The following is a 21,282-nucleotide window of genomic DNA, read 5'->3' as shown; positions in this document are numbered from 1 at the left end:
CACAAAATCAAGTTTCAGAATACTCATAGAATCATAGAATCCCTACAGTGCAGAAGGAGGCCATTCAGCCCATCGAGTCTGCACCGACCACAATCCCACCCAGGCCCTACCCCCACATATTTACCCGCTAATCCCTCTAACCTACGCATCTCAGGACTTTAAGGGGCAATTTTTTTTAACCTGGCCAATCAACCTAACCCGCACATCTTTGGACTGTGGGAGGAAACCGGAGCACCCGGAGGAAACCCACGCAGACACGAGGAGAATGTGCAAACTCCACACAGACAGTGACCCGAGCCAGGAATCGAACCCGGGACCCTGGAGCTGTGAAGCAGCAGTGCTAACCACTGTGCTACCGTGCATACTGATTAGAATGCAAATCCCTACAGCCAACCAGATCTTAAAGATACAGACAATGTGGGTTGGGGGAGCATTAAGCACAGGTTAAAGAGATGTGTATTGTCTCCAGACAGGACAGCCTGCAAGTCCAGGAGGCAAGCTGTGGGGGTTACTGATAATGTGACATAAATCCAACATCCCAGTATTGGCTGTCCTCATGTGTGCGGAACTTGGCTATCAGTTTCTGCTCAGCGACTCTGCGCTGTCGTGTGTCGTGAAGGCCGCCTTGGAGAGCGCTTACCTGAAGATCAGAGGCTGAATGCCCGTGACTGCTGAAGTGCTCCCCCACAGGAAGAGAACAGTCTTGCCTGGTGATTGTCGAGCGGTGTCATTCATCCGTTGTCGTAGCGTCTGCATGGACATCCTTTCCTCCCGAGGCATGGTACATTGGGGAAACCATGCAGATGCTACGACAATGGATGAATGAACACCGCTCGACAATCACCAGGCAAGACTGTTCTCTTCCTGTGGGGGAGCACTTCAGCAGTCACGGGCATTCAGCCTCTGATTTTCAGGTAAGCGTTCTCCAAGGCGGCCTTCACGACACACGACAGCGCAGAGTCACTGAGCAGAAACTGATAGCCAAGTTCCGCACACATGAGGACTGCCTAAACCGGGATGTTGGATTTATGTCACATTATCAGTAACCCCCACAGCTTGCCTCCTGGACTTGCAGGCTGTCCTGTCTGGAGACAATACACATCTCTTTAACCTGTGTTTAATGCTCCCCCAACCCACATTGTCTGTATCTTTAAGATCTGGTTGGCTGTAGGGATTTGCATTCTAATCAGTATTCTGTAACTTGATTTTGTGTCTCTATGCCCTGTTTGAGAGCACATTTCCACTCCATCTGATGAAGGAGCAGCGCTCCGAAAGCTAATGGTATTTGCTACCAATAAACCTGTTGGACTTTAACCTGGTGTTGTTAAAACTCCTGCTATGTTCACCCCAGTCCAACGCCGGCATCTCCACATCACGAAAGAGGGGGCAGTGATGTTAGTTTGGGGTTGATACAGGGCTATGGAGAGAAAAGGGGCAGTAGGGTTAGTTTGGGGTTGATACAGGGCTATGGAGAGAGAAGGGGCAGTGGGGTTAGTTTGGGATTGATACAGGGCTATGGAGAGAGAGAGAGGGGACAGTGGGGGTTAGTTTGGGATTGATACAGTGCTATGGAGAGAGAGAGAAGGGGCAGTGGGGTTAGTTTGGGATTGATTCAGTGCTATGGAGAGAGAGAAGGGGCAATGGGGTTAGTTTGGGATTGATTCAGTGCTATGGAGAGAGAGAAGGGGCAGTGGGGTTAGTTTGGGATTGATACAGGGCTGTGGAGAGAGAGAGGGGACAGTGGGGGTTAGTTTGGGATTGATACAAGGCTATGGAGAGTGGGAGGGACATAAATGTAACGTAATCTTTAGTTGCTGCGTGAACGTAGTGACACACCAGGAAGTTGGATAGGGGGAGGATTTTGTTTTGAACTGTTTTCCTGTGTTTGTTTAATTTTGCACAGGGGCTTTTTAAAAGGGGCTCACGCGTTTAAAGTCAAAGTCTGCATGGCGAGTCAGCTGGAGAGTCTGAGCGAGGAGCTGAAATGCTCCATTTGCCTGGAGTTCCTCAGCGACCCGGTGGTGCTGGCTTGCGGCCACGACTTCTGCCGCTCCTGCATCAGCCGGAGCTGGGCGAAGCAGCAGCGGGAGTCCTGCCCGCAGTGCCGAGCCGTCTCCCCGCGGGGCAGCCTGCGGGCCAGCCGCTCGCTGGCCGCCCTGGCTGAGAAGGCGAGGGAGCTGAGTGTGAGCCCGGGCGGCGGGGCTGGGGAAGGCGGAAGAGCTCGCTGCCCGCAGCACAGCGAGGAGGAGCTGAAACTGCTCTGTGAAACTGACGGCAAGCTCAGCTGCCTGCTGTGTAGAGACTCCAGCAGCCACAGGCACCACAGCTTCCTGTTGCTGGACGAAGCTGTAGAGATATATCAGGTAACAAAACACACAAATAAAGAGGACTTTGATCAGGAAAGCAAAATAAATAAACAAAAACAGGGAATGCTGGAAACTTTATTTGTTTGTGAAAATATGCTTTGATAAAATATCTCAAAAGAAATTAATTACAAAACGTCAAAATGGACATTACAAAGTGTGCAATGATATTAATTTTCTAGTATCATTGAACCCCTACAGTGCAGAAGGAGGCCATTTGGCCCATCAAGCTTGTACTGACAACAATCCTACCCAGTCCCTATCCTACTTATGGTGGCACAGTCTACTACCTCACAGTGCCAGGGATCCAGGTTCGATTCCTGCCTTGGGTCACTGTGCAGAGACTGCACATTCTCCCCGTGTCTGCGTGGGTTTCCTCCTGGTGCTCCGGTTTCCTACCACAGTCTGAAAGACGTGCTGGTGAGAGTGCATTGGCCACACTAAATTCTCCCTCAGTGTACCCAGACAGGCACCAGAGTGTGGCGACGAGGAGATTTTCACAACTTCACTGCAGTGTTAATTAAGCCTACTTGTGACACAAATAAAATGTAAAGCTTAAAAACATATTCATTCCTGGGATGTGGGTGTCACTTGCAAATGCCAGTGTTTGTTGGCCGTCCTTAATTGCATTTCACTGAGTGTCTTGCTCGGCCATTCCAGAGGGGCAGTTAAGGGTCAACCACATTGCTGGGGATCTGGAGTCATATATAAGATAGACCAGCGAAAGGCTGGCAGATTTCCTTCCTTTATGCATGTCCGTGAACCAGATGGGGTTTTTCTTTCCAACAATTGGTGATCAGGGCAGCATAACCAGTGGTTAGCGCTGCTCCCTCAGCACCAGTGTCTTGGGTTCGAATCTGGCCTTGGGTGACTGTCTGTGTGAAGTGTGCACATTTCTCCCCATGTCTGCATGGGTTTCCTCCGAGTGCTCCAGTTTCCTCCCGCACTCTAAAGATGTGCGGGTTAGGCGGATTGGCCATGCTAAATTGCTCCTCAGTGTCCAAAGGTGACTAGGTCAGATGGATTGGCTATGGAGATCGGGCGGGGAGGTGTGGACCTGGTAAGATGCTGTTTCGAAGAGTCAGCGCAGAACTGATGGGCTGAATGGCCTCCTCCTGTAGGGATTCTATGGAAAAAAAAAGTTTCACAGTCGCCATTATTGAGACCAGATTTATCGATTTACTATGAATTCCAGCAGCTGCCGTGGTGGGATTAGAACCCACATCCTCAGGGCAATAGCTCGGGAAATTTCTCATCCAGCGACAGTACCACTACACTACAGTTTTCCCTCTAAGCCAGCTGCTGTGTGTTGGGTGTGCTGTCTGTAAATTGGCAGCCATCTTTCCTACATTACAACAGTGACGCATCAATAGAAAGCATTTCATTGGCTGATCACACATCAACGGAAAGCATTTCATTGGTTGTAAGATGCTTGGAGATGGCCTGATGTCAGGCGTGGTGCTATATAAATGCAGGTCCTCTTTTTGTGCTGTAAAACTCCTTGACTGCAGAAGGTTTTTTTGCTTCCTCAGTCTTCCATTTAATCTCGGCATTGACTCTCTGATTCCAGGGGAGATTGAAATTATCACTGAATTCGGCCGCCAGGAGGAAGCTGCAAGTTCTGAAGGCAAAACTGAAGCAGAAGCAGCAGATTTCCAAAGTTAGGGTAAGGTTCTCCCCCCAACCCCCCCACCCACCATCCCCTGCCCCGCCACCTTGCCGATTTTACCGGGATCGTGGCAGGTTTTGTTCACTTTGCCGGCGGTGCCACTAACTATGTGCCGCATTTCACTCGGTAGGAGCGTTCAAGCAGGCTGAAAGCCCACGTCGCTGCCGAGTTTGCCAGGATGCACCAGATCCTCGCCGAGAAAGAGCAGCGTTTACTCGGAGATCTCGGGGAAGACGAGACGCGGATTCTGGATGCAATGGAGAAAAACCTCCATGTGATCCAACAGGAGTTGGACTGTGTTGAGCGAGAACTGTCAGACTTACAGGAACGCATGAGTCAAGAAGACACGATTGCTTTTCTGAAGGTAAGGTGCTTGTTTAATTTGACCAAAGTCCACAAGACAGTTGCAGGGGAGTGGGAGGGGAAGCAATTCAGGGTAAAGTAGAAAGTCCTGATCAAGAATAAAACCGGAAAAGCTCGAAATGCCCTGCAGCTCAGGCAGCATCTGTGGAGAGAGAGAGGGAACTAAAACAGCTTGGGGTGGCACAGTGGTTAGCGCTGCTGCCTCACAGCGCCAGGGACCCGGGTTCAATTCTGACCTCGGGTCACTGTGTGGAGTTTGCACATTCTCCCCGTGTCTGCTCGGGTTTCCTTGGGTGCTCCAGTTTTCTCCCACACTCCAAAGATGTGCGGGTAAGGTGGTGATAAAAAGTGTTGGCCTAGCCAGCGACCCCCCCAAGTCCAGTGAAAAAAATAAAAAATATATAAAGTATTTTTTTATGTGTATGAGGTGGAAGGTGGGATGGATTGAATGAGAGAAGGGATCCATACAATCCCTACAGTGCATTGAGTTTGCACCATCTATCTGAAAGAGCATTACGAGGCCCACCCTTCTGCCCTATCCCTGTAACCCTGTGCATTTACTAATCCCCTTATCCTACACATCTTTGAACCTAAGGGGCAATTTAGCCATGGCCAATCTACCTAACCTGCACATCTTTGGACTGTGGGAGGAAACCGGAGCACCCGGAGGAAACCCACGCAGACACGGGGAGAACATGCAAACTCCACACAGACAGTGACCCAAGCCGGGAGTCGAACACGGGTCCTTGGAGCTGTGAGGCAGCAGTGCTAACCACTGTGCCGTCCACTGACGTTGGCGATGTCCAGAGAAGGTTCACTAGGTTGATCCCAGGTATGGACTTTCATGTGCAACTTGGAGTCCAAAGATGTCCAAAGATGTGCGGGTTAGGTTGATTGGCCAGGTTAAAAAATTACCCCTTAGAGTCCTGATATGCGTAGGTTAGAGGGATTAGCGGGTAAAATATGTGGGGGTAGGGCCTGGGTGGGATTGTGGTCGGTGCAGACTCGATGGGCCGAATGGCCTCCTTCTGCACTGTAGGGTTTCTATGATTCTATTCTATGAGGAAGAATTTTGTCTTTCTTTGGAGTTCTCCACTACAAGAGAGCATGGAGGGCTGGGCCATTGATTATATTCAAGGCTACAACAGGCAGATCTTTGATTGACAAGGATTATGGTGAGTGGGGGAAGGGGCAGGGAAGTGGAATCCAGGCTACAATCAGACCAGTCGTGACCGTGTTACATGGCAAAGCAGGCTCGCGGGGTCGAGAGGGCTACTCCTGTTCCCTTTCCTGGTGTTTGTATCTCGTTTTCATCATGCAGTGGGGTTTTCAATGGGATTTATGAGACTTCTGTCGCCCAGCCTGAACTCATTGCTTTTGTTATTGTTTAGGTGGAAGCTTCTCGGAAGAATGGGTGAGACATATTCTGACTTCTTTTAAATGATAAAGATTGCATTTGACGTGTTTATTTAATTTCCTTGTGCTGCAACCCCTGTGTCCCAATATTTTTTTAAAATCATTTTCCAGCATTGAGTGCAAGGAATACTCTGCACTGCCATTTGTAGATGAAGATCTGAGTCTGGGTGCGTTCAAAGGTCCGTTGCAGTATATAACCTGGAGAGAGATGATAGACAGCATCAACCCAGGTAAACCTATTCTATAATCCTGTTATTAGGCTCTAAACTTAAACTACTTTAGGGATGGTTAGCACTGCTGCCAGGGACCTGGGTTCAATTCCCGGCTTGGGTCACTGTCTGTGCGGAGTTTGCATGTTCTCCCCGTGTCTGCATGGGTTTCCTCCGGCTGCTCCGGTTTCCTCCCACACTCCAAAGATATGTAGGTTTGGTGCGTTGACCATGTTAAATTGCCCCTTAGTGTCAGAGGGATTAGCAGGGTAAAAATGTGGGGGAACATAAGAAATAGGAGCAGGAGTAGGCCATCTAGCCCCTCGAGCCTGCCCCGCCATTCAATAAGATCATGGCTGGTCTGATAGTAGTTCAGTTCCACTTACCCGCCCGCTCCCCATAACCCTTAATTCCCTTATTGATCAGAAATCTATCTACCTGTGACTTAAACATATTTAACGAGGTAGCCTCCATTGCTTCAATGGGCAGAGAATTCCAGAGATTCACTACCCTCTGAGAGAAGAAGTTCCTCCTCAACTCTGTCCTAAACTAACTCCCCCTTATTTTGAGGCTGTGTCCTCTAGTTCTTGTTTCCTTTATAAGTGGAAAGAACCTCTCTGCCTCTACCCTGTCGAGCCCCTTCATTATCTTATATGTCTCTATAAGATCTCCCCTCAGCCTTCTAAACTCCAACGAATACAGGCCCAATCTACTCAATCTCTCCTCATAAGCTAACCCCCTCATCTCCGGTATCAACCTGGTGAGCCTTCTCTGTACTCCCTCCAAGGCCAATACATCCTTCCCCAAATAAGGGGACCAAAATTGCACACAGTACTCCAGTTGCGGCCTCACCAGTACTTTGTACAACTGCAGCAAGACCTCCCTGCTTTTATACCTGTAAGGGACTGAGGAAAATTTGTGGGGAAGACAGTTACCAGTGTTCTTTGTCCCTGGTGGGCTTCAGTGTCCTGTTTGCCGGGTGGGTGCTGTGAACAGGATGCTGTTGGTTGAGTGATGTGGGCTGGGCCAATGGGATTGCTCTGGGGGCGGGAGAAAAAAAAAAGGCGCCAGGAAGTGAAGGAGTGCAGAGAGAGAGGCAGAGCTGAAGGTGCAGAGCTGAAGGTGCAGAGCTGAAGAGAGAGAGCTTTTTCCAGGCAGGGAGAATTCGGTTTGGAGGGAGAGGCAGCCAGGCGTTCCCCTGCCTGTTCTTTTCATTACTGCCGAGGAGGACAGCATTCAGCGCACTCGACCTACGTTGCTGCACGGATAGCTCGCAGCACCTCTGCCTCCTGCGGCATCATCTTCCACACATGTGTCTCTCCTGGACTGTGTGTGGGTGTCGTGAGTAACTGGTGGGGACTATACAGTCCAACTGGAACAGTATCTACGAATGTGTTACGGAGGATGAGTTTCCCCATATGTGCACCAACGGTTATAGATCAGAGCTCACTGTTTTATGTTGTTAATGATATGTGTTATTAAATTTATTTTTGATATTCCGACTTACAGTACTGACATTTATGGGTAAACAGGGAATTAGCCAAATCAACATCAACCGCTAGGAATTTGAGATCCTGTTGATTGAATATTTAAATAGTAGCCCCATATAGTGGTCAGCAGGGGGTTACATACCCCATCCCCTTCGCGATAAATGCCAACATTCCATTTGCCTTCTTGATCACCTGCTGCACCTGCAAACTTGAGTTTTTGCGATTCATGCACAAGGACCCCCAGATCCCTCTGCACAGTCGCATGTTGTAATTTTTCACCATTTAAATAATAGTCCATTTTACTATTATTCCTTCCAAAGTGGATAACCTCACACTTGTCAACGTTATACCCCATCTGCCAAATCCTTGCCCACTCACTTAGCCTATCCAAATCTCTCTGCAGACTTTCCGCATCCTCCACGCAATTCGCTTTCCCACTCATCTTCGTATCATCCGCAAACTTTGTTACCCTACACTCGGTCCCCTCCTCCAGATCGTCTATGTATATGGTAAACAGTTGAGGCCCCAGCACCGATCCCTGCGGCCACCAATAGTCACCAACTGCCAACCAGAAAAGCACCCATTTATTCCAGCACTCTGCTTCCTGTTAGATAGCCAATCCTCAATCCACGCTAACACTTTACACCCAACTCCGTGTACCCTAATCTTCTGCAGCAACCTTTTGTGAGGCACCTTATCGAACGCCTTCTGGAAATCCAAAAACATCACATCCACCGGTTCCCCTTTGTCAACCGCACTCGTTACATCTTCATAAATTCGTCAAACACGACTTTCCCTTCATGAATCCATGCTGCGTCTGCTTGATCAAACCATCTTTTTCCAGGTGTCCTGCTATTTCTTCTTTAATGATGGATTCCAGCAATTTCCCAACTACAGACGTTAAGCTAATTGGCCTGTAGTTACCCGCCTTTTGTCTACCTCCTTTTTTAAACAGTGGCATCACATTAGCTGTTTTCCAATCAGCTGGCACTTCCCCAGAGTCCAGCGAATTTTGATAAATTACAACCAACGCATCCGCTATTACTTCTGCCATTTCTTTCAGTATCCTGGGATGCATTCCATCCGGGCCTGAGGACTTGTCTACCTTTATTCCCATTAGCCTATCAAGCACTACCTCTTTAGTAATAGTAATCTTTTTAAGGACCTCACCCCCTACAGTCCCACAACCATCAATTTTCGGTAAGCTATTTGTGTCCTCTACCGTGAAGACCGACACAAAAAACTTGTTTAAGGCCTCGGCCATTTCCTCGTTTCCTATTATTAAATCCCCCTTCTCGTCTTCTAAGGGTCCAACATTTACTTTAGCTACTCTTTTCCTTTTTATATATTTGTAAAAACTTTTACTATCAGTTTTTATATTTTGTGCTAATTTAGTTTCATAATCTATCTTTCCTTTCGTTATCGCTTTCTTCGTAATTCTTTATTGTTATTTAAAGCTTTCCCAATCTTCTAATTCCCCACTAGTTTTGGACACTCTGTACGCATCAGTTTTTAATTTAATACTCTCCTTTATTTCCTTAGTTATCCACGGCTGGTTATCCCTTTTCTTACATTCCTTTTTTATCACAGGAATATATTTTTGCTGAGTACGGAGAAAAATCTCCTTTAAAAATCCGCCACTGTTGCTCAGCTGTCCTACCAACTAGTCTGCGCTCCCAGTCTACATTAGCCAATTCTGCCCTCATCCTATTGTACTCCCCTGTGTTCAAGCAGAGGACACTGGTTTGGGACCCTACTTTCTCACCCTCCATTTGTATTAGAAATTCAACCATATTGTGATCAATCATTCCAAGAGGATCCCTCACAAGAAGATCATTAATTTTACTTGTCTCATTACACAGGACCAGATCCAAGATAGCTCGCTCCCTCGTAGGTTCTGTAACATACTGTTCGAGGAAACTATCCCAACAGCATTCTAAGAACTCTTCTTCAAGTCCACCGCGTCCGACTTGAGTCAACAAATCAATATGCAGGTTAAAATCCCCCATGATTATCGCTGTTCCGCTTTGGCACGCATCCATTATTTACTTGTTTATAGCCCGACCCACCTCAAAGTTATTATTTGGGGGCCTATAGACCACGCCCACCAGTGACTTTCTCCCCTTACTATTCCTTATCTCCACCCACAACGATTCCACATTATGCTCCTTAGAGCCTATATCGCCTCTCACTACCGCCCTGATGTTATCTTTAATTAACAGAGCTACCCCACCTCCTTTTCCTTCCTGTCTATCCTTCCGAAATGTCTGATACCCCTGGATATTCAGTTCCCAGTCCTGGTCACCCTGCAACCACGTTTCTGTAATGGCCACTAGATCATACCCATTTGTACTGATTTGTGCCATCAACTCATTCACTTTCGAATGCTACGTGCATTCAGGTAAAGTTTCTTTATGCTCGCCTTTATATGGACCCCATTTGTTAGTGCATTCTTTTAATTGCACGCTCTGTCCCTACCTGTGGCAAACTGGTTATCCTTCCCCAGACCATCTCCTTGCACTGCGTTGACCACCTCCCTTCTTGTGTTTGTCACCTTTTTTACTCTGCCTGAGCCCTTGACTCCTTTAACTAGATGAATGTCCTCATCATTAACCCTCACTCATACCCTCTCCTTTACCTTTGATTTTGTAATTCCCCATACCCCTGAACCCTCCCCCCCCACTATTTAGTTTAAAGCCCTATTTACAGCCCTGGTTATACGATTCGCCAGGACTCTGGTCCCAGCACGATTCAGACGAAGACCATCCCATCTGAACAGGTCCCATCTTCCCCAATACTGGTGCCAATGTCCCATGAATTCAAACCCATTCCTCCCACACCAATCTTTGAGCCACGCATTTACCTCCTTAATCTTATTGACCCTGCGCCAATTCGCTTGTGGCTCAGGTAGTAATCCAGAGATTACCACCTTGTTGGTTCTGCTTTTTAATTTGGCTCCTAGCTTTTCATACTCCCTCTGCAGAACCTCTGTTCCTGTTCTGCCTATATCGTTGGCACCTACGTGGACCACTACAACTGGATTGTTACCCTCCCACTCCCAAGTTCCTCTGCAGCCCAGATGAGATATCCTGGACCCGAGCACCAGGCAGGCAACACAACCTTCGGGATTCTCGAACCTGGTCACAAAGAACAGTGTCAATGCCCCTAACTACACTATCCCCAATGACCACTACATTTCTTTTGTCTTCCTCCCCCTGAATGGCTCCCTGTACCACGGAGCCGTGGGCAGTTTGCTCGTCCTCCTTGCAGTCCCCGTTCCCGTCCACACTGGGAGCAAGAATTTCATACCTGTTGTACAGATTCAGGGACTGAGGCTCTTGCAACTCGACCTTCTGGATCCCAATTCCTGCCTCACTCGCAGCCACACCCTCTTGTCCCTGACCCCCGGCTGAATTAGTTAGTCTAAGGGGTGTGACTGCCTCCTGAAACACAGTGTCCAGGTAACTCTCCCCCTCCCTGATATGTCGTAGTGTCTGAAGCTCAGACTCCAGCTCATCAATCCTGAGCCGGAGTTCCTCAAGCAACCAACACTTACTGCAGACATGCTCACTGGGATCCACAGTGGGGTCCACCAGCTCCCACATCATGCAGCAACAACACATCACATGACCCTCCATCACAATTATCTAGTTTAAGTTATTACAAAATAAGAAGTAATCCTACCTTGCCTCACCCGTTTCCGCCTAAGCCCATTGAGCCAAAGACCTTACGGGGATAGGGCCTGGGTGGGATTGTTTTGGTGCAGGCTTGATGGGCTGAATGGCCTCCTGATGCACTGAAGGGGTTCTGTGATACTTTCCAGGTATTTAGTTCAGCATTACAAACCAAAGGACTCAAATTCTCTTCAACAAAATTTTGTTTATTTAACACTTTAGGTATCAAACTCAAACTTACGACACTTTAACTCTTACACTTCAACTTTAATTCTTAACTGAAACTCCAACTCTTTAACTGAAACTGAATGCTGGCCAGGCTGATTCCTCCACATGCGTCTTTATCTTCTTTGAAGATGTTCCTTCAGGGCACACTTGCGATGGTTGGTCTCCGAGTTATCACTGAAGACAAAGGCTCAAATGCATCTCTTCATCCTAAACTTCTCTCATTCTTCCAGAAAGTTCCCTGGCACTCAGCCAATGGTGTAATTGGAAACCTATTACATGGTTTGATCAGGCCAATGGAGTTACTCACAAACAACTCCAAAATGCTTAGTTCGAATGGCATGTAGGTCACAAAGCCTTAGCCCATAAATGGTAACAATGACTCTGACATGTCTAGCTTGGTCCAAACAACTATCTTATTTGGTCAGCACAGGAAGTGTCAGGTCACAGGCCAGGTCATAGCTTGCAGCCACTTTATGACCCGCAGTTGTTTTTGATCATAACTTGACCAAAAATCCCAGCATGCTTGATGCTCATTGTCACAGTTGCTCTGACAGCTAAAATTGTCGTTGTTTCTGTTGCTGTAATCGTTGTTGTAGTCCCCTCTCTGACCACAATTCTGATGAAAAACATGTTTGACTTGTAGAAAAAAATCCCAGACAACATGGTCAAAACATTTAAAACATCAAATATGGAAAGCACGCACTGCAAACAAAACTTTTATTCAAGCTATTAAATTCAGCAGCTTTTGTTTCATATTGATGGGGGAAATTTCCCCCTCGATCCTGTCCTGGTTCAGGAAAGCTTTTTTGGGAAAATATACACAATTGATGATATTTGCAAGCACATTACAAACATTTCAACACGGCCATCATACACACTGCAATAATATTCAGCTTCTCCACATTTATTTACTTTAGTTATTAGTGTCACAAGTAGGTTTACATTAACACTGCAATGAAGTTACTGTGAAAATCCCCTAGTTGCCACACTCCGGCGCCTGTTCGAATACACTGAGGGAGAATTTAGCATGGCCAATGCGCCTAACCAGCACGTCTTTCGGACTGTGGGGGGAAACTGGAGCACCCGGAGGAAATCCATGCAGACGTGGGGAGAACATGCAGATTCCGCACAGACAGTGACCCAAGCCAGGAATCGAACCCAGGTCCCAGGTGCTGTGAGACAGCACAGGCACGATGGGTTGAATGGCCTCCTCCTGTGCTCTGACCAGTCTATAAAGCAGTGGTTGGCAACTTGTGGCCCTGTGAGTTGCAAGCAGCCCACCAAGATTCTGAGTGCAGCACACTGGATAGTTTGTTGATAGTTTGTTGACCGTTACCCATGCACAGTGTTGTCAGATTTCCATCTGCATACTTTTCGTTCCTACTGGTATGACCAAAGTGATACACATGCATAACAAGGACAAGTGAGTGTAACATTGACAGTGAGAGCCGTGTGCTGCCTCTGTATCCAATCAAAGAGTAAATATTTATTTTGTTTTTATCACTTGAAGCTGATAACAGTTCTATTAATATGTGAATGATTTAACCATTTTCTCTAACTTGTTATGGAAAATATTGGGCAAGTACTCATACAATCATAAAATCCCTACAGTGCAGAAGACGCCATTCGGCCCATCGAGTCTGACAGAGTATCTTACCTAGGCCTTCCCCCCTCGCCTATCCCCATAACCCCACACATTTCCCATGGCTAATCCATCTCTCTGCCACCTTCTTCCGTCGGGAAAAAGATACAAAAGTCTGAAATCACATCCCAGCCAACTGAAGAACAGCTTCTTCCCTGCTGCCAACAGACTTTTGAATGGACCTACCTCGCATTAAGTTGATCTTTCTCTACACCCTATGACTATAACACGACATTCTGCACCCTCTCCTCCCCAATGCACTCCATGAGTGGTATATTTTGTACAATGAGCAAGAAATAATACTTTCCACTATAATCCCAATGCATGTGACAGTAATAATAAATCAAATCAAACCAACAAATCCTGGGACACTAATGGGAAAGTTCACATATAATTATAGAATCTACAGCGCAGAAGAGACCATTTGGCCCCTCAGGTCTGCACCAACTCTCTGACAAAGTCTTCTTTCCTTCATTCCACAACACGTTGGATCCAGACACATTCCACCATCCTATCTCCATGATCCCACACATTTACCACCTAATGTTTAAAGTTTATTTATTAGTGTCACAAGTCGGCTTACATTAACACTGCAATGAAGTTACTGTGAAAATCCCCTAGTTGCCACTCTCCAGCGCCTGTTTGGGTACACTGAGGGAGAATTTAGCACGGCCAATGCACCAAGCCAGCACGTCTTTCAGACTGTGGGAGGAAACCAGAGCACTCGGAGGAAACCCACGCGGACACAGGGAGAATGTGCAGACTCCGCACAGATACCCAAGCTGGGAATCGAACCTGCAGCAGTGCTTAACCACTGTGCCACCGCTACACATCTAGGGACACTAATTCAGCATGGCCAATCCACCAAACCTGCACATCCTTGGAGTGTGGGAGAAAAACAGAACACTCTGAGGAATCATAGAATCCCTTCAGTGCAGAAGAAGGCCATTTGACCCATCGAGCCTGCACCGACAACAACCCTACCAGGCCCTATCCCCATAACTCCACATATTTACCCCGCTAATCCCCCTGAAACTAAGGGGCAAAAACATAGTCCTCCCCATTTTCGCCAACTCCAGCGTGATGCCACCACCAAACACATCTTCCCTTCACTCCCTCTGTCAGCATTCCGCAGAGACCGTTCCCTCTGGGATAACCTAGTCCACTCCTCCACTTGACCCAACACCTCTCCCCGTCACTCATGGCACCTTCCCATGCAATCACAGAAGGTGTAACCCCTGTCCCTTTACCTCTTCTATGCTCACCATCCAAGGTCCAAAACATTCATTCCAGGGTAAGCAGCGTTTCACTTGCACCTCTTTCAATTTGGTCTATTGCATTCGCTGCTCCCAATGTGGTCTCCTCTATATCGGAGAGACCAAGCACAGACTGGGTGATCGCTTTGCTGAGCACCTTCGGTCTGTGAGCAATCAGGACCCTGACCTTCCGGTTGCTTGCCATTTTAACACACAATCCTGCTCCCAGGCCCATATGTCTGTCCCTGGCTTGCTGCATTGTTCCAGTGAAGCTCAACGCAAACTGGAGGAACAGCATCTCATCTTCTGGCTCGGCACTTTACAGCCTTCCGGTCAGAACATCGAATTCAACAACTTCAGATGATTTGCTCCACCCCACCTCGACCCCTTTGTTTTCATTCTATTTTATTTAATTTTTTACTGTTCTCTACCTTTTATTTCTTTCTTGTCTGTCTTCATTTTTCTTCTCCCCTCCCCCACTCTTTCCCCCTACTTTATCCCCTTTCCCTGACCTTTTCTTCCCCTTTGCTAAATTTTACCGCTGTCCCACCCATTCCCCCCCCCCCCCCCCCCCCCCCCCCCCGCCCCCTCCCTCACCCAACATCTTCATCTCTCGCAGCTCACAGCTTCTCTGCCGTTTGGCCATTCACACCCTTTATTCTCTCTGTGGACAGCCATTAGCAGTCCTTTCCCCTGGTTTCTGTGGCTATGACTCATCTCTCATTCCCTCACCCTGCAATATAAATATCTCCCACTTTCTATGCCTTTTAGCTTTGACAAAGGATCACCTGGATTCGAAACGTCAGCTCTTTTCTCTCCTTCCAGATGCTGCCAGACCTGCTGAGATTTTCCAGCATTTTCTCTTTTGGTTTCAGATTCCAGCATCCGCAGTAATTTGCTTTTATCCAGTACTAACCACTGTGTGGCCCATGGGACTGAGTACAATACCACCACAGAGTGATGTAAGAAGGCACATGACCGAGAGAGCTAAGATCAAACCAGAGATAGGTAGCAACATGAAGGACCTAATATGGGGCCCACTCCATATTTGTACCCTCCACATAGTTCAGTATTGTTAATCAAGACTTTGTCTCTTCAACAAGACTGCTTCACGGTGCCCAAGAAATGGACATTTCGGGACATTTCTGAGGAATGGTGACACATTTTGGAGAGACAATATAACAGAAAAAGTACAATCCCAAATGGGATGCTGGAGCAGAGGGATCTGTCAGGGGTGGTGGTGGTAAATGTGCACAATTTGTTGAAGGTAGTCAGGACAGATTGAGAATTTGGGTTACTGAGGCCCGTGGGACCTTTTATTAGGGTAAGGGGTACGAAATCAAGGTGAACCATTATAAGGCAGTGGTGTTGTCTCAACTGAGGTATTGTGTCCAGTTCTGGGCCTCACACTTTTGGAAGGATGTGAAGGTGTTAGGGTGCAGAAAGGATTCTTGAGAATGACTCCGGCCTTAAGGAACTCCAGTCACATGGATATAAAAAAACAAAGAACAAAGAAAATTACAGCACAGGAACAGGCCCTTCGGCCCTCCAAGCCTGCACCGACTGTGCTGCCCAACTGGACTAAAACCCCCTACCCTTCCTGGGACCATATCCCTCTATTCCTATCCTATTCATGGATTTGTCCAGATGCCGCTTAAAACTCCATTATATCTGCTTCCACTACCTCCTCTGGCAGCGAGTTTCAGGCACCCACCACCCTCTGTGTAGAAAACCTGCCTCGTATATCTCCTTTAAACCTTGCCCCTCACACCTTAAACCTATTTCCCCCTAGTGATTGACTCTTCCACCCTAGGAAAAAGTTTCTGACTATCCCACTCTGTCCATGCCTATCATGATCTTGTAAACCTCTATCAGGTCGCCCCTCAACCTCCGTCGTTCCAGTGAGAACAAACCAAGTTTCTCCAACCTCTCCGCATAGCTAATGCCCTCCATACCAGGCAACATCCTGATAAATCTTTTCTGTACTTGGAGAAGCAGGGAGAAGATGTGGTTGATAGGCTCTTTGGCCAAGATGCTCACAATGGGCTGAATGGCCTCTTCCTTTGCTACAGACTCTACAGTCATGCGGGGTACGGCGAGGGGTGGGAGGGGGGAACTGTTCCCATTGACAGAAGGATTAAGAACCCCACAAGACACTGAGTTAAGGTGACTGGTGGAAGAACTAAAGGCAATTTGAAAAGGACCTTTTTTAACGCAGCAAATGATTAGACCATAAGAAATAGGAACAGGAGGAGGCCATTCAGTCCTTTGAGCCTGCTCTACCATTTAATAAGATCATGGATGATCAAACACTTACAAAGTCCACTTTCTTGTCTTCTCTCTGTAAATCTTAATTCTCCTGCTGATTTAGAATCACTGAATCCCTACTGTACAGAAGGAGGCCATTCGACCCATCAAGTCTGCACTGACCATAATCCCACCCAGGCCCTATCCCCATAACCCCATGCATTTACCCTAGCTAATTCCCCTGACACTAAGGTGCAATTTAGCATGGCCAATTCACCTAACCCACACATCTTTGGAGTGTGGGAGGAAACCAAAGCACCCGGAGGAAACCCACGCAGACACAGGGAGAATGTGCAGATTCCACACAGACAGGACCCAAGCTGGGAATCGAACCCGGGTCCTTGGCGCTGTGAGGCAGCAGTGCTAACCACTGTGCCATCGTGCCACGCATATCAATCTCAGCCTTGAAAGTGTTGAAGGACTCGGTCTCCACAGCTTCCTGGGATAAAGAATTCCAAAGATTCACCGGTCTTTGAGATAAGAAATTCTTCTTCAAATCCGTCTGAAATGAGTATGTCCAAGATGGAGGTCGATCGTTTTTTTTTGCTACTAAGGGAATAGAGGGATACAACGAGGGAAGGTGGAATTGAAGCAGATCGACCATGGTTTTATTGAATGACGGAACAAGCTCAAAGGGCCGAATGGCCTCCTCCTCCTATTTATTATGTTCTTGGGTGAAGAATTGCTAAAACTCTTGGTCTCCGGTACTCCAGCTGTGGGTGTACCGACACCTCATGGATAGCAGCGGTTCACAAAGTTGGCTCATTCTCAAGGACAATAAGGGATGGGTAACAAACCCTAACCTAGCCAGTGAGGCCCACCTCCTGTGAGAGAAAGAGAAACTGTTATTAAAGCTTAGTTTATTTGTTAGTGTCACAAGTAGGCTTACATTAACACTGCAATGAAGTTACCGTGAAAATCCCCGAGTCATCACACTCTGGCGCCTGTTCGGGTACACTGAGGGAGAATTTACCTTGGCCAATGCACCTAACCAGCACGTCTTTTGGACTGTGCGAGGAAACCGGAGCACCCGGAGGAAAACCCACGCAGACACGGGGAGAATGTACAGACTCTGCACAGTCACCCAAGCTGGGAATCGAACCTGGGTCCCTGGCGCTGTGAGGCAGCAGTGCTAAGCACTGTGCCATCCCTTATGCCGATAGGGATTGTTCACTAATTCAAATCATTCATTTCCCTTTTCCCTCTCTCAGCTCCGGCCTCTCTGACTCTGGATCCGAACACCGCGAATCCCTGGCTCATCGTGTCCGAGGACCGGACCAGTGTCAAACCGGGAGACAAATGGCAGGATCTCTCCGACAGCCCCGAGAGGTTCGATCAGTGCGTCAGCATCCTGGGGTCGGAGGGGTTCACCTCGGGGAGACATTACTGGGAGGTGGAGGTGGGGGAGAAGACCGAGTGGGATGTGGGGGTGGTTAGGGAGACTGCCAATAGGAAAGGTGACGTCACCGCAGCCCCTGAGGACGGATATTGGATCATGTGGCTGTCCAGAGGAAGGGAATACCTGGCTTGTACATCATCCCCCACCCACCTGACCCTACCTTCCAAACCCCGGAAGGTGGGGGTGTACCTGGACTATGAGGGGGGGCAGGTGTCATTTTACAATGCGGACAACATGTCCCATCTGCACACTTTCACCCACACTTTCAGGGAGAAACTCTTCCCTTACTTTAGCCCAGGACTGATCGATGCGGATCAAAACTCCGAAGCACTGAAGATCTGCCCAGTTACGGGTCTCTGGTCAGAGTAAACCCCATACAATAAATCACATTTCCATGAACCTGTCCAGCAATTTGTTTTTAAGGTTTGACATGAAGGAATAATCTCGCAGGAACTGCAAGTTGTCACAGGTCTGTGTTGCAAAGGCAGAATATTTTTCTTAGGATTTCATATAGGGCATGATTTTTCCAAAAGAAATTCTAAGTGCCCAATGGACAGGGAAAACGGATGGCACTGCCCAAGGGGCAATGTGCCCCCCCCTCCCCCCCGCACCTGCCCCTGACCTCCCAGGGGGCCTCAATGACCTATGGTTCCACCCGCGGGGTCATCAGGCCTGGTCCCCGTTGCTGGGGACCATACGTGATCCCTGCTGGTATAGACCTCCATCAGTGAAGTCAGAAACATCAGAGCCCAGAGGAGTGGCACAGTGGTTAACACTGCTGCCTCACAGCGCCAGGGACCCGGGTTCGATTCCTGGTTTGGGTCACTGTGTGGAGTTTGCACATTCTCTCAGTTTGTGCGTTTGTTTCCTCCGGGTATTCTGGTTTCCTCCCACAGTCCAAGATAAAATAAAAAGTTTATTTATTAGTCACACGTAAGGCTTACATTAACACTGCAATGAAGTCACTGTGAAATTCCCCCAGTTGCCACACTCCGGTGCCTGTTCGGGTCAATGCACGTAACCAGCATGTCTTTCAGAATGTGGGAGGAAACTGGAGCACCCGGAAGAAACCCATGGAGAATGTGCAAACTCTGCACAGACAGTGACGCAAGCCAGGAATCGAACCCAGGACCCTGGTGCTGTGAAGCAGCAGTGCTAACCACTGTGCTACCGTGTCACATAGAAACATCGAAAAACTACAACACAATACAGGCCCTTCAGCCCACAAAGTTGTGCCGAACATGTCCCTACCTTAGCAATTACTAGGCTTACCTATAGCCCTCTATCTTACTGAGTTCCATGTACTTATCTAAAAGTCTCTTAAAAGACCCTATCGAATCCACCTCCACCACCGTTGCTGGCAGCCGATTCCACGCACCCACCACCCTCTGAGTGAAAAACCTACCCCTGACATCTCCCCTGTACCTACTCCCCAGCACCTTAAACCTGTGTCCTCTTATGGCAACCATTTCAGCCCTGGGAAAAAGCCTCTGACTATCCACTCGATCAATACTTCTCAAAATCTTATACACCTCTATCAGGTCACCCCCTCATCCTTCGTCTCTCCAAGGAGAAAAGGCCGAGCTCACTCAACCTATCCTCATAAGGCATGCTCCCCAACCCAGGCAACATCCTTGTAAATCTCCTCTGCACCCTTTCTATGGCTTCCACATCCTTCTTGTAATGAGGCGACCAGAACTGAGCACAGTACTCCAAGTGTGGTCTGACCAGGGTCTTATATAGCTGCAACATTATCTCACGACTCCTAAACTCAATTCCTCGATTGATGAAGGCCAGTACACCATACGCCTTCTTAACCACAGCCTCAACCTGCACAGCTGCTTTGAGCGTCCTATGAACTCGGACCCCAAGATCCTTCTGATCTTCCACTCTGCCAAGAGTCCTACCATTAATATTATATTCCGCCATCCTATTTGACCTGCCAAAATGAACCACATCTGCCACTTCTCCGCCCAGTCTTGCATCCTATCAATGTCTCGCTGCAACTTCTGACATCCCTCCACACTATCCACAACACCTCATCAGCAAACTTACCAACCCATCCCTCCACTTCCTCATCCAGGTCATTTATAAAAATCACAAAGAGTAAGGGTCCCAGAACAGATCCCTGGGGCACTCCACTGGTGACCGACCTCCATGCAGAATATGACCCATCTATAACCACTCTTTGCCTTCTGTGGGCAAGCCACGGGTTAGGATTGGCTGTGCTAAATTGCCCCTTAGTGTCATGGGGACTAGCTAGGGTAAATGCATGGGGTTATGGAGATTGGGCCTGGGTGGGATTCTGAACAGTGCAGACTCGATGGGCCGAATGGCCTCCTTCTGCACTGTAGGGATTCTATGATTATTATCCTGGGCTCACTAAATAGATTGTATTGAGGCAACGAATATTGTAATCAGCCTCGAGCCATTTCCCAGTGCGAGCCTGATTATGTTGGGACAAAATGGCCCAGGAAAATCCTGACCGAGGCTGTTTTTGGTCTCCCCGCTTAAATTTCCCGCCCCGCTACACTAATCCAGCAGCATAGCAGGGTCGGAAAATCGCACTCATAATCTCCACTGAAAGCAGCAATGTCAAGATGCTGAAATTGGAATGTTGGGTACAGGTTACTCAAATCGGGGCAAATTTTAACATTACGCCAGACTAATAAACGCCAGATGCTGCCTGTTGAAGATGTCATTATTTTTGGGATAAATATGTAAACTGCCTGAATGTATAAATTGCCTTAAACGGAGTCATTGCCTGCCCATTGACAAGAAACTGAACTGGATTAGCCATATAATGGCTACCAGAGCAGGACAGAGGCTGGAAATCTTGCAGCGAGTAACTCACCTCCCGACTTCCCAAAGCCTGTCCACCATCTACAAGGCACAAGGCAGGAGTGTGATGGAATACTCTCCACTTGCCTACATGGGTGCAGCTCAAGAAGCTCAACACCATCCAGGACAAAGCAACCCGCTTGATTGGCACCCCTTCCACAAACATTCACTCCCTCCACCATTGACAAACATTGATAGCCATCTGTACCATCTACAAGATGCACTGCAGGAACTCACCAAGGTTCCTTAGACAGCACCTTCCAAATCTACGACCGTTACCATCTAGAAGGACAAAGGCAGCAGATACTTAGGAACTCTACCACCTGGAGGTTCGTCTCCAAGTTACTCACCATCCTGACTTGGAAATATATTGGCCGTTCCTTCACTGTCACTGGGTCACAGTCCTAGAATTCCTTCCGTAACAG

At 47.9% G+C, this 21,282-nt stretch overlaps 1 protein-coding gene across 1 annotated transcript; it reads left to right on the top strand.

Annotated features, from left to right (window-relative positions):
- The first annotated feature begins 1,835 nt into the window (after nt 1-1,835).
- On the top strand, nt 1,836-20,747 carry LOC144496910 (zinc-binding protein A33-like). Its single transcript, XM_078217525.1, has 6 exons — nt 1,836-2,363; nt 3,934-4,029; nt 4,163-4,396; nt 5,787-5,809; nt 5,923-6,041; nt 17,829-20,747. Exons 1-6 carry the CDS (start codon nt 1,947-1,949, stop codon nt 18,383-18,385), a joined length of 1,446 nt encoding a protein of 481 aa, XP_078073651.1. The 5' UTR covers nt 1,836-1,946; the 3' UTR covers nt 18,386-20,747.
- The last annotated feature ends 535 nt before the right edge of the window (nt 20,748-21,282 follow it).

The sequence above is a fragment of the Mustelus asterias genome, chromosome 8 (genome assembly GCF_964213995.1).
Source record: "Mustelus asterias chromosome 8, sMusAst1.hap1.1, whole genome shotgun sequence".
Lineage (NCBI taxonomy): Eukaryota > Metazoa > Chordata > Chondrichthyes > Carcharhiniformes > Triakidae > Mustelus > Mustelus asterias.
The sequence above is the reverse complement of the archived record's forward strand: the minus strand, read 5'-3'. Positions and strand labels throughout refer to the sequence as shown.

Coding starts and splice junctions, on each gene's coding strand:
- LOC144496910 (XM_078217525.1), top strand. CDS start 1,947: ATGGCGAGTCAGCTGGAGAGTCTGAGCGAGGAGCTGAAATGCTCCATT. Junction 5,810..5,922: donor GAAGCTTCTCGGAAGAATGG/GTGAGACATATT, acceptor ATCATTTTCCAG/CATTGAGTGCAAGGAATACT. Junction 6,042..17,828: donor GATAGACAGCATCAACCCAG/GTAAACCTATTC, acceptor TCCCTCTCTCAG/CTCCGGCCTCTCTGACTCTG.